The sequence below is a fragment of the Phalacrocorax carbo genome, chromosome 24 (assembly GCF_963921805.1).
Source record: "Phalacrocorax carbo chromosome 24, bPhaCar2.1, whole genome shotgun sequence".
NCBI classification, from domain to species: Eukaryota; Metazoa; Chordata; class Aves; order Suliformes; family Phalacrocoracidae; genus Phalacrocorax; species Phalacrocorax carbo.
In genome coordinates this window covers 7,914,237-7,927,433 of record NC_087536.1, presented here as the reverse complement: position 1 = coordinate 7,927,433, position 13,197 = coordinate 7,914,237, and the positions used below count along the sequence as shown (strand labels likewise).

At 39.6% G+C, this 13,197-nt stretch overlaps 1 protein-coding gene across 4 annotated transcripts in view; it reads left to right on the top strand.

Annotated features, from left to right (window-relative positions):
• The window catches only part of POLB (DNA polymerase beta), a 15,165-nt gene extending 1,968 nt beyond the window's left edge, over nucleotides 1-13,197 (top strand). Inside the window, exons 6-15 of one of the 4 annotated variants that reach the window (XM_064472702.1) lie at nucleotides 1,125-1,174; nucleotides 1,607-1,658; nucleotides 2,615-2,669; nucleotides 2,755-2,827; nucleotides 3,316-3,386; nucleotides 4,061-4,147; nucleotides 6,204-6,268; nucleotides 6,791-6,930; nucleotides 7,589-7,695; nucleotides 9,381-13,197. In XM_064472702.1, coding sequence (XP_064328772.1) covers nucleotides 1,125-1,174; nucleotides 1,607-1,658; nucleotides 2,615-2,669; nucleotides 2,755-2,827; nucleotides 3,316-3,386; nucleotides 4,061-4,147; nucleotides 6,204-6,268; nucleotides 6,791-6,930; nucleotides 7,589-7,683 — 688 coding nt within the window. In that variant the 3' untranslated portion in view covers nucleotides 7,684-7,695; nucleotides 9,381-13,197. Of the gene's footprint in view, nucleotides 1-1,124; nucleotides 1,175-1,606; nucleotides 1,659-2,614; nucleotides 2,670-2,754; nucleotides 2,828-3,315; nucleotides 3,387-4,060; nucleotides 4,148-6,203; nucleotides 6,269-6,790; nucleotides 6,931-7,538 lie in introns of all 4 variants that reach the window. The other 3 variants (XM_064472703.1, XM_064472701.1, XM_064472705.1) reach the window with 3 other exon arrangements.

Here is a 13,197-nt window from a genome sequence, read left to right as displayed (position 1 = left end):
CCCAGGGACAACAATGCTCTGTCATGCGTTTGTAGAAGTAGTACAGCCCTGAAACAGGCAACAAAACAAGAGCAAACAAAGAAAACCCCCAAAAAACCATCAAGCACTTGTGCAACATTTGAAACCTTTGAGTTTGAGGGTAGGGAATGCAATTGTTCTCATGTAATTCTAAAATGCACTCAAAGTTTGAGAATATGCTGAGATTTGAGAATGCCTTTGAGAAATTGGTATGGGGTGCAGAAGGAGAAGCTGGGGTGCTGTCCTGTCTTGGGACAGTGGAAGTTGCCCCTCTTGGCCTGGAATCCAGCAAGAGATGCAGAAGAGGGTGAGAAAGGAACTAAATGGCAGGTCAAGATCTGATATTCTATTGTAATGTAAGAGTTTTATTGAGCAAGTGGATTCAAAGTCTTTAAGGGTGGTGTAGCTATAACCGTGGGGTTCTAGAGTAGCTGGAGGGTAGTCCCCCAGGAGGGGACTATGCTTCTAGGCTGATGGTTCTCAGTGGGATATTGGATAGGTATATAGGTATAACATTACTCGAACGCCTCTTTTGCACTTGAAATGCTGTTCTTTCCCCACAGCATCATGCAGAATAATGACAAACCCTTAAAGGGGAAGAAGGTTTAATCGTTCACTTGAGTGTTGTGCTTAAGGCAAACTCTCTGGCCAAAATGGAGCCGGGACCGCTTTGCTGTACTCTAGGTTGCAAACTGGAGGCTTGTCAGGTTTTTTTAAGTGCTAGTCTAAAGGCACTTCTGTGTTGCTGTTGCCTTAAGCTGGTTCAGAGACTGATTGTGGTTAAAGTAGTTTGTATCATGCATTCAGTGTTGTCTAAAGCAATACTGCCTATTCGGTGAGATTTTGTTTGTTTCTTTTTAACAATTACTCATCGCTTTATAGTTATATCAATGCTAAAAAAATGTGCAGGCCAAGCCTTGGATAGCCATCTCTGCTGATTGAAAGTACTAACTAAAAATGCATATGCTGGGAAGAGGGTAAGCATTGGAAGTGACTTTAGTCTTGCCCCTGAGGAACCTAGGCCAGTTACAGTGAATTCTAATGTCCTTTTCAGTGCTGTAAGATTCTTGCTGTTCCTGATGGCAGATTGCCTTGTCTCTTTGCAGTCCTGCTGCTGCGAGGAAGTTTGTCGAGGAAGGAATTAAGACTTTAGAAGGTAAGTGTAACTTTGGATCCTCAGTTTACACTCCAGTAATGTGTTTTTCTGTCAAGCTGCCTGTTCTGCAGTGGTACTGCAATAGCATATATGCCCTAGGCTTTGAGGAAGGTGTATAAGATGCTAAAGTTAGTGCACAGGCCAAAGGCATTACATACATATCCGAAGTAAAGTAGTTACAGATTACATGGAAAACAACAAGGGTTTTGGCTTTGAGGTGAATAGTCTATTGACGTCTTCACTGGGGAGTGCTCTATGCATCTTATCAGCTGTTCAGTAGTCAGTTTAAAATCTCCTCCTTTTGTGTTTTGAGGTTGCTGTTTTCTTGTTATGGATTTTTCCTGTGTATTGTCACTGCATTGGTGGAAACTTAACTGTAAGATTTTTTTGGTCCTCAAGTAACTTTTTTTTTGTTTTTCTTAATTCTTCTAGATCTAAGAAAAAATGAGCACAAGCTGACCCATCACCAGCGAATCGGGTTGAAGTAAGCTTTCTTGGGTGCAAGTGCTTGGCTTTTCTAATGACTCCTTCAGACACCAGGATGTAATGTAAGGATACACAGGCCAAGTAAGGTTCTCTTCTCTCCGTGTGCTCAACGTGCTTTTCAGAGCTTTTGTTTCATTGGGGTTGAAATTCAGTAGGCTTAGCCTCCATCCAGAAGGCAATTAATTTCAAAGTACTTCTCTGGTTAGCTCATGGAGAATCACTTTGGCAAAGTTGCAATGATGCTTCTTGGGCATCTGCATAAAGGTGACCCAGGCTATTTTTTGTTACGTGCTGTGAGCAAGGTAAGACCTTTGCATGTCTGAACTTGAGAATGCCAGGCAGAACATGTACCTGCCCCTCAATACTTAGCAGCTTGGATGCTGCTTGCTGTGTGGCTGTTCCAGTGTTCTAGTTCTGGAGGAGCTGTACGGCGGTGAGGCTGACTGGCCTATAGTTTCCCAGGTCCTCCTTCTTGCCCTTTTTGAAGATTGGAGTGACACTTGCTTTCCTCCAATCCTCGGGCACCTCTCCTGTCCTCCACGACCTTTCAAAGATGATGGAGAGTGGCTCAGCAAGAACATCCACCAGCTCCCTCAGCACTCGTGGGTGCATCCCTGCCTTTGTATATGTGAGCATTCAAGGGAAAACCTTTCACTGTTAAGTGAGTATAAGAAAACTCACCTGACCTATCCATCTTGCTAGTGCACACGTTGCCCTTGGGTCTGCTTCCAGTGTTGCAACGAAACCATCTTCTAAGCATTGTCACTGTTGCAGTTGTGAGTTTTTACTGTTGCTTGGCAAGATGTTTTCTAAGATGTTTGGAGAGAATGGTGACCTTTTTGAGATGTGACAGTACCATAAGTTGTATTCTTTCCTCTGATACACGTTTAATTGGCTAAAGTTTTAAGATGCTACCCTTGCCACTGTCAGACACTTTTATTTTTATATATGCAGATATTTTGAAGATTTTGAGAAAAGAATCCCGAGGGAAGAAATGCTGCAAATGCAGGTAAGAATGTCTTTATCGAGGGTGTGAGGCACTGATGGCCAGTGAATGAGTGACACCTTTAAACACACCTTTCCTTTTTACATAGGAAATTGTGCTGAAAGAGGTAAAGAAGCTGGACCCAGACTATATTGCTACAGTTTGTGGCAGTTTTAGACGAGGTTGGTACTCTGTGATCTTATGTTTATTTTGTGCTAATAAGCAAGGCACTTTACGATATATGTTGTTCTTCTAGAGGGAAGGGCTATGTTGGAACCTGGCTTTATCCTGTCAGTATTGTCTTAACTGGTTAGTTCAGTGGTGAAACACCTGCATAAATCCTTGGTTCTCCACCCTGCCTCCATAAAGAGTAGTGTATTGTAACATGTGAATTGTGTGCTTTGCTTTTACATTAACAGTTGTGTTTTATCGCTGTAGGGTGCAGCAAGCAATTCTTGTGTGTCTTCTGAGATACGTAGGGATATAAACTTTTTGATGGATGAACAAGGTTCTCTTACTTTAAGACAATTTTTTCACAACTGTCTTGAATAGCGACTGACTCTTTTCTACCAGAAAAACACTTTATAGGAGTAGGTTATATGGATGTTCACTAATGTTAGTATACTTTGTCATACGCAGAGAGATTTTTCTTTGCTTCTTACTTGCCTAGGCGCAGAGTCAAGTGGTGACATGGATGTTCTCCTAACCCATCCAAGTTTCACATCTGAATCATCCAAACAGGTGTGTTTTCTCTGCTGCTGTGGATCAGTACTGTGCATTACTTCCACAAGGGTATGTTTTAATTCAGAAGATACGTAGTCAGATTGTATTGCAGCTTCTTCCATCTTTTTGTTACTGTAATAGTAAAGTCTTCCTTGGATCACCATGTTTATTTGGAGGAGTTGTTATCAATTCTCAGGTACGTATATTATGTTGTGTTCCTCTTGCAAAACTATTCAGTGTGTTTACTCTTATCCTTCTGTCCCTCCTCTTCCTTTTACCCACACTCCCCCACCCCCTCGAATTCATGTGCTTTTACAATGTAGAACTGTTAACAGCTATCTGGATAAAGAAGCAAATGTCCTGCTGCTCTTGTAATCTTTTGGGACTAACTGTAGAGAAGTCTTAATGACAGTTTGTATTTCTTGTGTTACTTCTATAGGTATGTTGCTTAAAAGTTGGAAACTCAACCCTAGAGATGAATTTTGTCACTTCCAACGAAAGCAATTTTGGTGGAAAATTGGGATTTTTGTGGAAATTTGTGTCTCAGTATTATCTTTTTTCCCCTCTGGGTCAAACTGCATGTACAATAATAATTATAGGGATGTCCTGTACTTATGTGGGCCATTGTCTGGTAAACGGGGAAGACATTCATGTTACTTGTGAAAAAACTTCTGTGTTGTCACTCTTCCTAGTCAAAACTTCTGCGTCAAGTTGTAGAACAACTGGAAAAAGTCCACTTTGTCACAGATATGCTGTCTAAAGGTGACACCAAGTTCATGGTAAGGCATTTTTGATGGTGAGGGACGTTACCTTTCCTGACAGAAGCTAGGACATAGACAACATATGTCGTTTAGACTGCTGGAGTTGTGATTTTCTTAAACTTTTTTTTAATTTCTCTTCCTTCCCCCCCCCATAAAAACTTTCTGCAGTTAACTCTTGGTGAATCTCTTATGGTAAGATTTCAGTATTAGAAAAATCTACAATATTCACGTAGTTCTGAACCCCACTGACATAACCTTCATCACAAAATGCCAGTTGTGTCCCTCTTGCTTGATGTTTCTCCAGAACCTTAGCACAACCTCACTTCTTCACTTGCACCAGTGACCAATTTTGTAACTCTGTCCTCAAGATCTTGGAAGCACTATCTTTGATCTCGGGCCTGAGTTTACCTTGTTTAATCTAATATATAATATACTTTTGTCTCTTTTTTTTTTTTTTGTCAATTTAGTTGGCAGAGCAAATAGAATGGATAAGCTGCTAGACTCAGGATATAATAGGGAATATGTGGGATGCATGAAGAAAGTAATGAATTACAGGAACATTCATTTTGCTAGGTCCCTTGCTCACAGCAAAACTTTCTTTTCCGTAAACATGTGGATTGGGTGTTATCTTGCTTCACTTAATTTTCTTTACAGGCCCCAGGTATTCTGATCTTACAGGCTAGTTAAAAGTTAATTCTAACAGAGAAGTGTAGAACCATAAGCAATGCTGAGTGGAAATGAGGACTAGTTAGTTCCTGTCAGTCACTCATACTGCTTTATGGAATTGCTTGGAAGCTCAGAGGAGTGGTCCTGCAGGAGGGTTCACCAAAGGTCCGTGATTTAAGAGTTCCTATACAAGAATCAAGATACCATTATATTCAGCTAATCTTTTGGAAGGCATAAACACTTAAATATGTAATACTACAGTTAAAGGTACTTGCTTTCCCAAGATCAAAGGGGCTGTTGGAGCACTTGATTATTTTATTTTTTTGTTTGTCAGATTAGTTTTGCTTAAAATAAGAGCTAAAAAAACTCTGAGAATTTGTCTTGAGTTTAGTTTGTGTTGTGTTCTGAGAGGGAATGAAACCTGATGGCTTTTTTTTTTTTTGAATCCTGATCTCTCAAAGGAATACGTGAAAGTTGCTCTCATTCTTGCCAAATGGTTTAAGTGTGAATACCATGTGAGTTTAAAGCTATGTACATCTGTGGGCCAAAAAAGGAGCAGAGACACTGCATTCCCAGTTTGCATTCACAGTTCAACAAGCTCATTATAGTGTGACCATTTACTCTGTATAATCCTGTCAGTCTTAAACAGTTGCAGAATAGCTCTTGTCTTCGAAGTGGAATCTAAGAAAGGAATGTTGTAAAAAGGGAAATATGGCTGCAGCTGAGAATCCAAGAAAAGCAAGTCTCACTAAGGAGACAGACAACATAATTTTAAAAGCATAAGAAACGTTAAGCTTTCAAAACAAAGCTAAGAATAGAGAAGTCTTAGCATGAAGCTGCAGTTGGTGAAATGGCTTAGTATGTAAACTTTTCTCATCATTCTTTATGGTTCCTGTCCCTCCCCGCTACAGCTTTGTCATTTAAGGTGATCATAGGCTGGGGGGGGAAAAGAAAAAGCTGGTATGTGAATTGCATGAAGATTACAAAGCAGTTTGAAATTAAGTGGCAGAGGATTTCTCAAGCTCTTTCTTTTTAATTTCTATTAGCTTGAGCTTTGTCTGTGTCTTCCTTAACATGCTGATGTTTGTGCATACTGAAAGGCCTGATAATAGGGCAGAAGAATGAGAAATGAAGTCCTGTGATCCTTCCTGCTGTAACAAAAACTTCAGAAGCAGTAGTTATACACTGCACTGAACTATGGTCCTCTTAGCAGTGTAAAACAGAAATTCATGGTACTGTGACATCCAGTTGTTCTAGTAGAATATTTAAGATGTTCAGCGGGCATTTAACTGCTCTCCAGGATGACTGAGGATTGTTTAGAGGTTGTTTAGGGGTGGGGAGGTGAAGGTTGATCTCAAATCTGTTTAATTTCTTTTTTAATTTCTTGCTTTGTTTTCCTTCCTCACAGGGTGTCTGTCAGCTGCCAAATAAAGATGATGGAACAGCCTATCCACATAGGAGAATTGATATCCGGTACGCACACCGAAACAAAAACCCCAAAGCCCCTCTAACTGTCTGCTACATAGCAGGCATTTGCATCAAGTTCTGCATTCAGATGTCTGCTTCCATGTTCAGAATCACAGAATCGTATAGGTTGGAAAAGGCATGAACATAGCGTTTACTGGGTTTCTAATTTCTTTGCAGCATGGAAGCTGGTGTACAACTGCCAGTTATCTACAGCAGGTCATTAGCAAGAATGCTGTAGTTTAAATCATGATGTTGTATCCAGGTGTGCAAGCACCGTAACAGTGTAGTAGCTGAACACCAGTGACTCCTGGGTCAGGGTAGATGTGCTGAGCCTTTCTTTGATATGCAATTCATTTCATTCCTGCATCTGGCTTATGGGAAGGTGAACTGCTCAGAGTTGCAGAATGAGTGCATGTATATAGGAAGTATACCCAGAACAGTGTTTGAATGGCTGCTTTCCAAATGTCTTGTAACTTTTTTGCTATATATTTGTTCTAAATCTGTACTTTTCTTCCACTTTTATTCTAGGCTTATCCCCAAAGATCAGTATTACTGTGGTGTACTGTATTTCACAGGAAGTGATATATTCAATAAGAACATGAGAGCTCATGCTCTGGAAAAGGGCTTCACGATCAATGAGTATACAATCCGTCCTTTGGGTGTCACTGGTCAGTCTGGGCCTTTGTACAGAGGATTCTTTCTTGTTACGTGCTTTGTGTGATCGTCTCCTTAAATTCATTTCTCTGTGTACTGCAGATACTTCTGATAAATACTGTAGTTCATTAAGGTTTTCAGTGTCCTTTCTGGTACTGGACACTGTTGTAGCAGGAGGAGGCACCCTACTTACGCACAGGCTGTGTTGTGGCACACAGTTACCTCTTTGGGCCATTTAATCTACTTAAAGTCTTACTGACCTAAAGATTGGTTTTTCAGTGTCATGCACAACACATACATGATTTCCCACTCTTTAACAAGATATGTCATGTCCTTCAGTGGCTTTGTTTTGGAGGGGGGCTGAATATATATATATATATATATATATATGTATATACACACACACATATATAAACACACAGAGACACAAATATAAATATATTTAACTGCATAACCACATGGCCCCAAAGTTAATTCATTACCTTATTTCCTTTGACACTAATGAGATGTGTACCTAAACGCTGCATGAAAAGGTCTGTGGGGAGTGTTTTATTTTGTTTTTCTAAGTCTCTTTTGCTTACAGCAGTTTTGTCTTAATCTTGCAATGCATTTGGTATTTCAGGATTGTACAGACCTTCTACCTTTCAAATAGCACCTGTAATTTGCTTGCAGGAGTTGCTGGAGAGGCCCTGCCAGTAGAATGTGAAAAAGACATCTTTGACTACATCCAGTGGAAATACCGAGAGCCAAAGGATCGGAGTGAATAACTGCTTGTCTAGGTTTGTAACCTAGCGACATGTTTTCATAGCTTCTCCTGAACATACAAAGTGTATATTCTTTCTTTGGATGTTATTGCAAAAAGGGTACATTATTGATGTTTAAAGCAAGTCCATGGCACTAGCACAGAATGTGTAGTGAAGATTAAATCCTGTAAGGTCTCATTTTGATCCCTCCCTCCCTCCCTCCCCTGCCAAAGCTGATTAAAACACTGTGTTTAACTGAATGGGCTGCGATACTAGAAGAACCTGTGAGGAAGGTGATGTGGTGGTCCAGACCCCTTAGAGAACGCATATTGTCTTTTGCTTTGGGATTTAGAGAAAAATGATCAGATGATAAAACACAGGTTTCTATAAAACTCCTGATGAGCAGAAAGGTCTGATGTCAAGGCAAAATGTTTCATCTAACTTAATTTTTTGTGGCTTGGTTTGAAGATGGTGGCTGTCAATCAAAGTTAATGCTGGTTCTTTGGAGTCACTGGAAAGTCTTACAAAACAATATTAGCCTTTTATAAAAGGCTATGTGCTTTGATTTGATAACACCTGTGGTGATCAAGCTATTAGGTCTTTTCTAACAATTTTAGTAGCCCTTGAGCTGTGATCATTCATTATTAGAAAAGTCTGGATATTTACAACTGAACAAAGCCTCCTTAGCTTGTTTCTTGTAGTTTTGAAAAAGATGGTCAGAGTTCTGACGCTCCCATGTTTAAATATCATATACACAGACATACTCTGTGCAAACATCACTAACTGCTTAATATCTAATATCTAAAACGTGGGCAGTTCTTGGAGGAAATAATGTACATTTTTTTGCTATTTACATTGAGGTTGAAAGGATTGGAAGTAAAACTACTGCTATTGCAAATTCGCTAATATGTGTGATTTCTCTTTTTTAATGCAGTTTATGTCTGTAGAGTGTCCTGGAATACTCAATTAAACGTTCTGCTAATAGAAGCTGCCAGCCTAAATTGCTTGAGTATATAATCTACAGTGTCTGTGTGTAGTAGCAGCCACTTTATAAATAACCATAATCAGATTTGGCCATGGGAGTGAATTAGTACAATTAAGAAAACTTTAAATAGTTCTGAAACTGCAGTATGAGACCAGTTTGTTTCATATGTATCTCAGGAGACTAGGAGAATTGTATTAGGAGAGCATTATTCTTACAGCACTTAAGTGCCATAATTATTATAAGATTATTCTTAAGGCGCTGAGATCTCTGACTCTGTATGTTTATGTTTTTCTTTTCAGATGCATATTTGAAGGGGTGGGGGGTGGAAAAAAGCACCTAGAAGTGTGTTTCCTACCTGCACTGAGTAGATGAAAGTATAAAAAACTTTTAATATTTGTTATGCAAAACAATGAATTATGACTCCCGACTAGACAGCAAACAAGTTGAGGCAGGCTTTTCGGAACATAGAAATCAGGCTAAAAAAGACTGCCCACGTGCCTAGTTGCACAGCTACCTGCTCTAATATTTTTTTACTTAAAAATATATCAGAACACCAAAATTTAATGAGAAACATGAAAGGCAGAAATGTCATAAATTCTAGTGCTGAAGTTGCACCTTGGCACATAGTTACAGAATGCAAAGTCATTATCATTGGTGCTATTGAAATGCCACATTTTTATGTGACTATAGAATGCATGTAACACTCAAGCCAGACATAACTAACAATTTTCTGTAGGATTTCAAGTTCAAAATCGGACAAGGATGTTGTATTCAAGCTCTGCAATAACTGGAGCAAATGGGAAAAGGAAACGGGCTACATGTCTTTGGAAGACGACGCCTGATCTTGAAGTGGAGTTTTTAAAGCATTATTCATGTCTTTGTTGGCTGCTGTCAAAAATCTCCAATAATGGAGAATGTGAAATCTGCTGGGCCAGTTGCCTTTTTTGCAGCATTCTTAAATGTTACAGGTCATTTTGATGCCAGGTGGAAATGTTTGAGGGATCTAGACTTTAAAATACTCTTTTGAGCTTTTTGAAGAAACTGATCCTCACTTAACTTGCTTGCCTAGGAAGAAAGGACAGGATTCAATCTTCTAGCACCGCATCAGCCTATTTGACACACAATTGCTTATCATTCAGGTTTATGGACTGAAACAAATTTAAGGTGTTAAGGTGCTTATGTGTTGCAGGCTGATGTTTCCTTAGTTGCTGCTGTTAGCTTGCAGAAGGGGAGACCTGAGTTTGTGTCACAGTGCACAAATAACTCTAGATTAAAATGCCCATCCTTTATACTGCTTTGCTTTACTAATGTCTTAGGTTTTTGGCAGGTGCTTAGGTGTGATCAGTTGTGCTGCTCTGCTGACTAGTGTTTGACAAGACAAACTGAAGCCACAGTCACAGCGCTGAAAAAAATTCTGGATGTTGAGCAGTGTCACTTGGAACTAACTGGCTTGCAGATTCTGGTCTGGAAATGATGTGCGCTGTAAAGCCCAGAAGCACAGCCTGAGGTGCAAAGGCAGTTTTCTCCCTCTTGGCCTATGACAAGCAGCATCTGATCTGCCTTTCTGTCCTTTCTTCAGCCACTCTGTCTTGTCCACAGATTCCTCCTAGCTGCTTTCCCTGTGACAAATCAATGCTTAACATGCCCTGGCTGTGGATTAGTGACCTTCTTCCCCTGCCTCATTCTGGCTTTCTCCTTTTATTCAGCCCCAAATGTCCTACGGAAATTATTTAAGAGAACCAGAGCAAATCCAAAGGTTTCCATGTTTTCCCTTGTAAGGAACACAGAACGTTACACCATCATGTATGCTGAAGTGTGGTTTCTTTTATACAAGAGCCCTCCCTTGCCAGTTCTGAACAAATTTGTATCTCCTTTGTGGATATTTCTCTTATCCACCAACTAATCCTTGTTTACTGGCTAAGCATCTATTACGGGTTTGGCGAGGTATGGAGAGACTTTGTAAACGTGTGGAAATTCTTGATGTATGTAAAGGGATTATTTTATTCCTCCTCTGCACTGGCTCTGCTGCCGAGTTTGCTGTGTTAAAAGCGGTGTGCTTTTCTTTTACTAAATGATGTATCTGCTAATGTCCTCCCTATAGAGTTTGTCCAACTGAAACTGGCTGTAAGAACTGCTCTTGTGGCTTTTAAAACCAGGAGAATGTGTGGCTGTGTAGAGTGTGTTCTACAGTTGCCTCTGTCTTTGTTCTCTATGTCTCTGATTAGAGTGCGGTGACATATTCTGGAGAATTCCTTGGAAGTTCTCCAGAATAGTTTTTCTATGTATCCGTTTCTCCAGTTGGGTAAGCAGGTGTGTGAGTACTTGCAGTTCTTATTTTATGTGCTTAACTCTTCATTTAATGGGCTTTGAGTGGTACAGCAACACAGACGACTGTTTGCAAATGTTGGGAGCTCCCGAGAGCTTTGTGTTGCCCAAAGACAGTGGTAGCAGAAAGCATTCCACTTTTTTTTTTTCCCCAAGAACATTACTATGCACATTAACTAGATTACTGTTATGAGAATTTTGCTGTTATCCTATTCCTCATAAGTGAGTCTAAAACAAAAGAATGTTGTCATTGCATGTGACACAATGGAGGTTATGTTTGCAGGCATAGGCTTTTGTCAGGATGGACCTTGCTTTTACTTACAAAGTAAAGGAAGCACTAATACAGAACAGCACTGTGGGTGTAGCTCTCATGATAATTTAGTGTCGGAGGAGGCAGCTGAGAGCAAATAGCCACATGTTGCAGATATGCTGTGACAGGAAGAGGAGAAATGGCACTGAATTTCCCTAGAGAGTAGAGAAAGGAGATGATAATTCTGATGAGAGACTGTAGAGTCTCTGAAGAGTAGGGATACTTTGCCTTGTGGTGCATTTGTCCTGGTACCTTGAGAGAACAATCAACCTATCTCTTTCTCCTGATATTTTTAATCATTCACAGACTTCTACCCGCATAAATCTTTAAAGACAGAAAGATCCGTTCTCAATGAAGGCCATAGATCCTATTTTTTATGTAAGTGTTACTTTTTTTTTTGACATCAAGCCTTGATCCAGAAATGTTGAGTGATGAAGAATAAGTGGTCTCTAGTTTTTTTTAGCAGGTAAAAAACAAACCACAAACACAGACACTAAACCCAACCACCCAATTTAAAAGCCTATGTTAGACAATTTTATATATTATTTGACAACTGCTTAATCTAGCAGCAACCGTCCTGCTTCTGAAGACAGACTGCACCTCTTCTCTTGGTTAACCAGCCTTCTCTTAGTTAAGAGATTGAACTTTGGAACTGATGTAGACATTTGCCCACTGAGAACTGCATATTTGTCTGCTAGATCTTTCTTCTGATCTGTTTCTAGTTCTTTGTATCTTATGTGTAGACACCAGAATGAGAAAGCTGGCTGTGTCCTGAAGCACTCCTAAAGAATACCACTTTCACAGATTCGCAGAACGGTAGGGGTTGGAAGGGACCTCTGGAGACCATCTTGTCCAATGCCCCTGCTTGATACTAGTATCTGTATCTCCTTATCTCTGTGTTGAGTGTCCTGGTGCAGTGTTGAAGCTTATGCTAAGCTCTTTTCCATATCCTTACTTCTAAAACTTTTCAATATGGCCACATGCTAATGTGACCATTCTCAGGTTGCACATGACCGGTGTTCTTTGTTTCTAGATGTGCTGTAGTACTTTCAGTTGCAGTGTGCTATATTTTGTTGAACTTGCCATTATCAAGACAACTACTCTGATTAGTTGATGCATTTCTACCACTCCTATAGAGTCGATCTGCCCTTTTTAATATGCAAACCTGTCAGCTCTGATTTTATAACTCCCCTTAAATCCTTGTGAAAGGTAATGACTATTTTGGATGTGAGAGGAGGTCCCGTCAAGATTGCATTACTAGTTGTATTTGGGACAGGAATTCTGTTGGTTAACTTAAAACTTAACTAAAGCAAACTACTAACTTTGAAGTATTATAAAGCATCAGCATGGATTGTGTAGCTGCTACGGTATTTGAATACCTTGTAGAAGTATAGGGCAAATGTATTGCAGAATTGCAACCTTGAAAAGGCAAGACTATTTTATACACAGTCAAATTGACTATTGCTACTTACATAATGCTTTTCTTGATTTGTTAATTATTAGGTCCTGTATCTGCCTTTATGGGGCAGAGAGGAGGTTGCACCTGTATTGCCAGGCTACTTAACCTGACTTGAATGACGAAACAGAAACAGATGTGCAACTGTTTCTTACTTTTATCTGACTTAAGCCTATGAAACAATTACATTTTTACTTGTTCTTATAGAATTAGTGTTCATCACTCTTGGTAATAGAGATTATAGACTGATACTCTTGTTTATCCCTTTATTTTCTTCTGTTTTTCCTATTGGGAGTTTATTTTCTGGGAATGTTCCCCAGCCCTAATGAATGCAGTGGTATGTAATGTGACTAGAAGTTAACTATGCGAAGTCTTCTGATGCCTCATAGTAAAAATATCTATAGCTGATGTATTCAGTGTTTTCTTCAATAGTCAATGGGAATAAACAAAGTGAAAATTTCA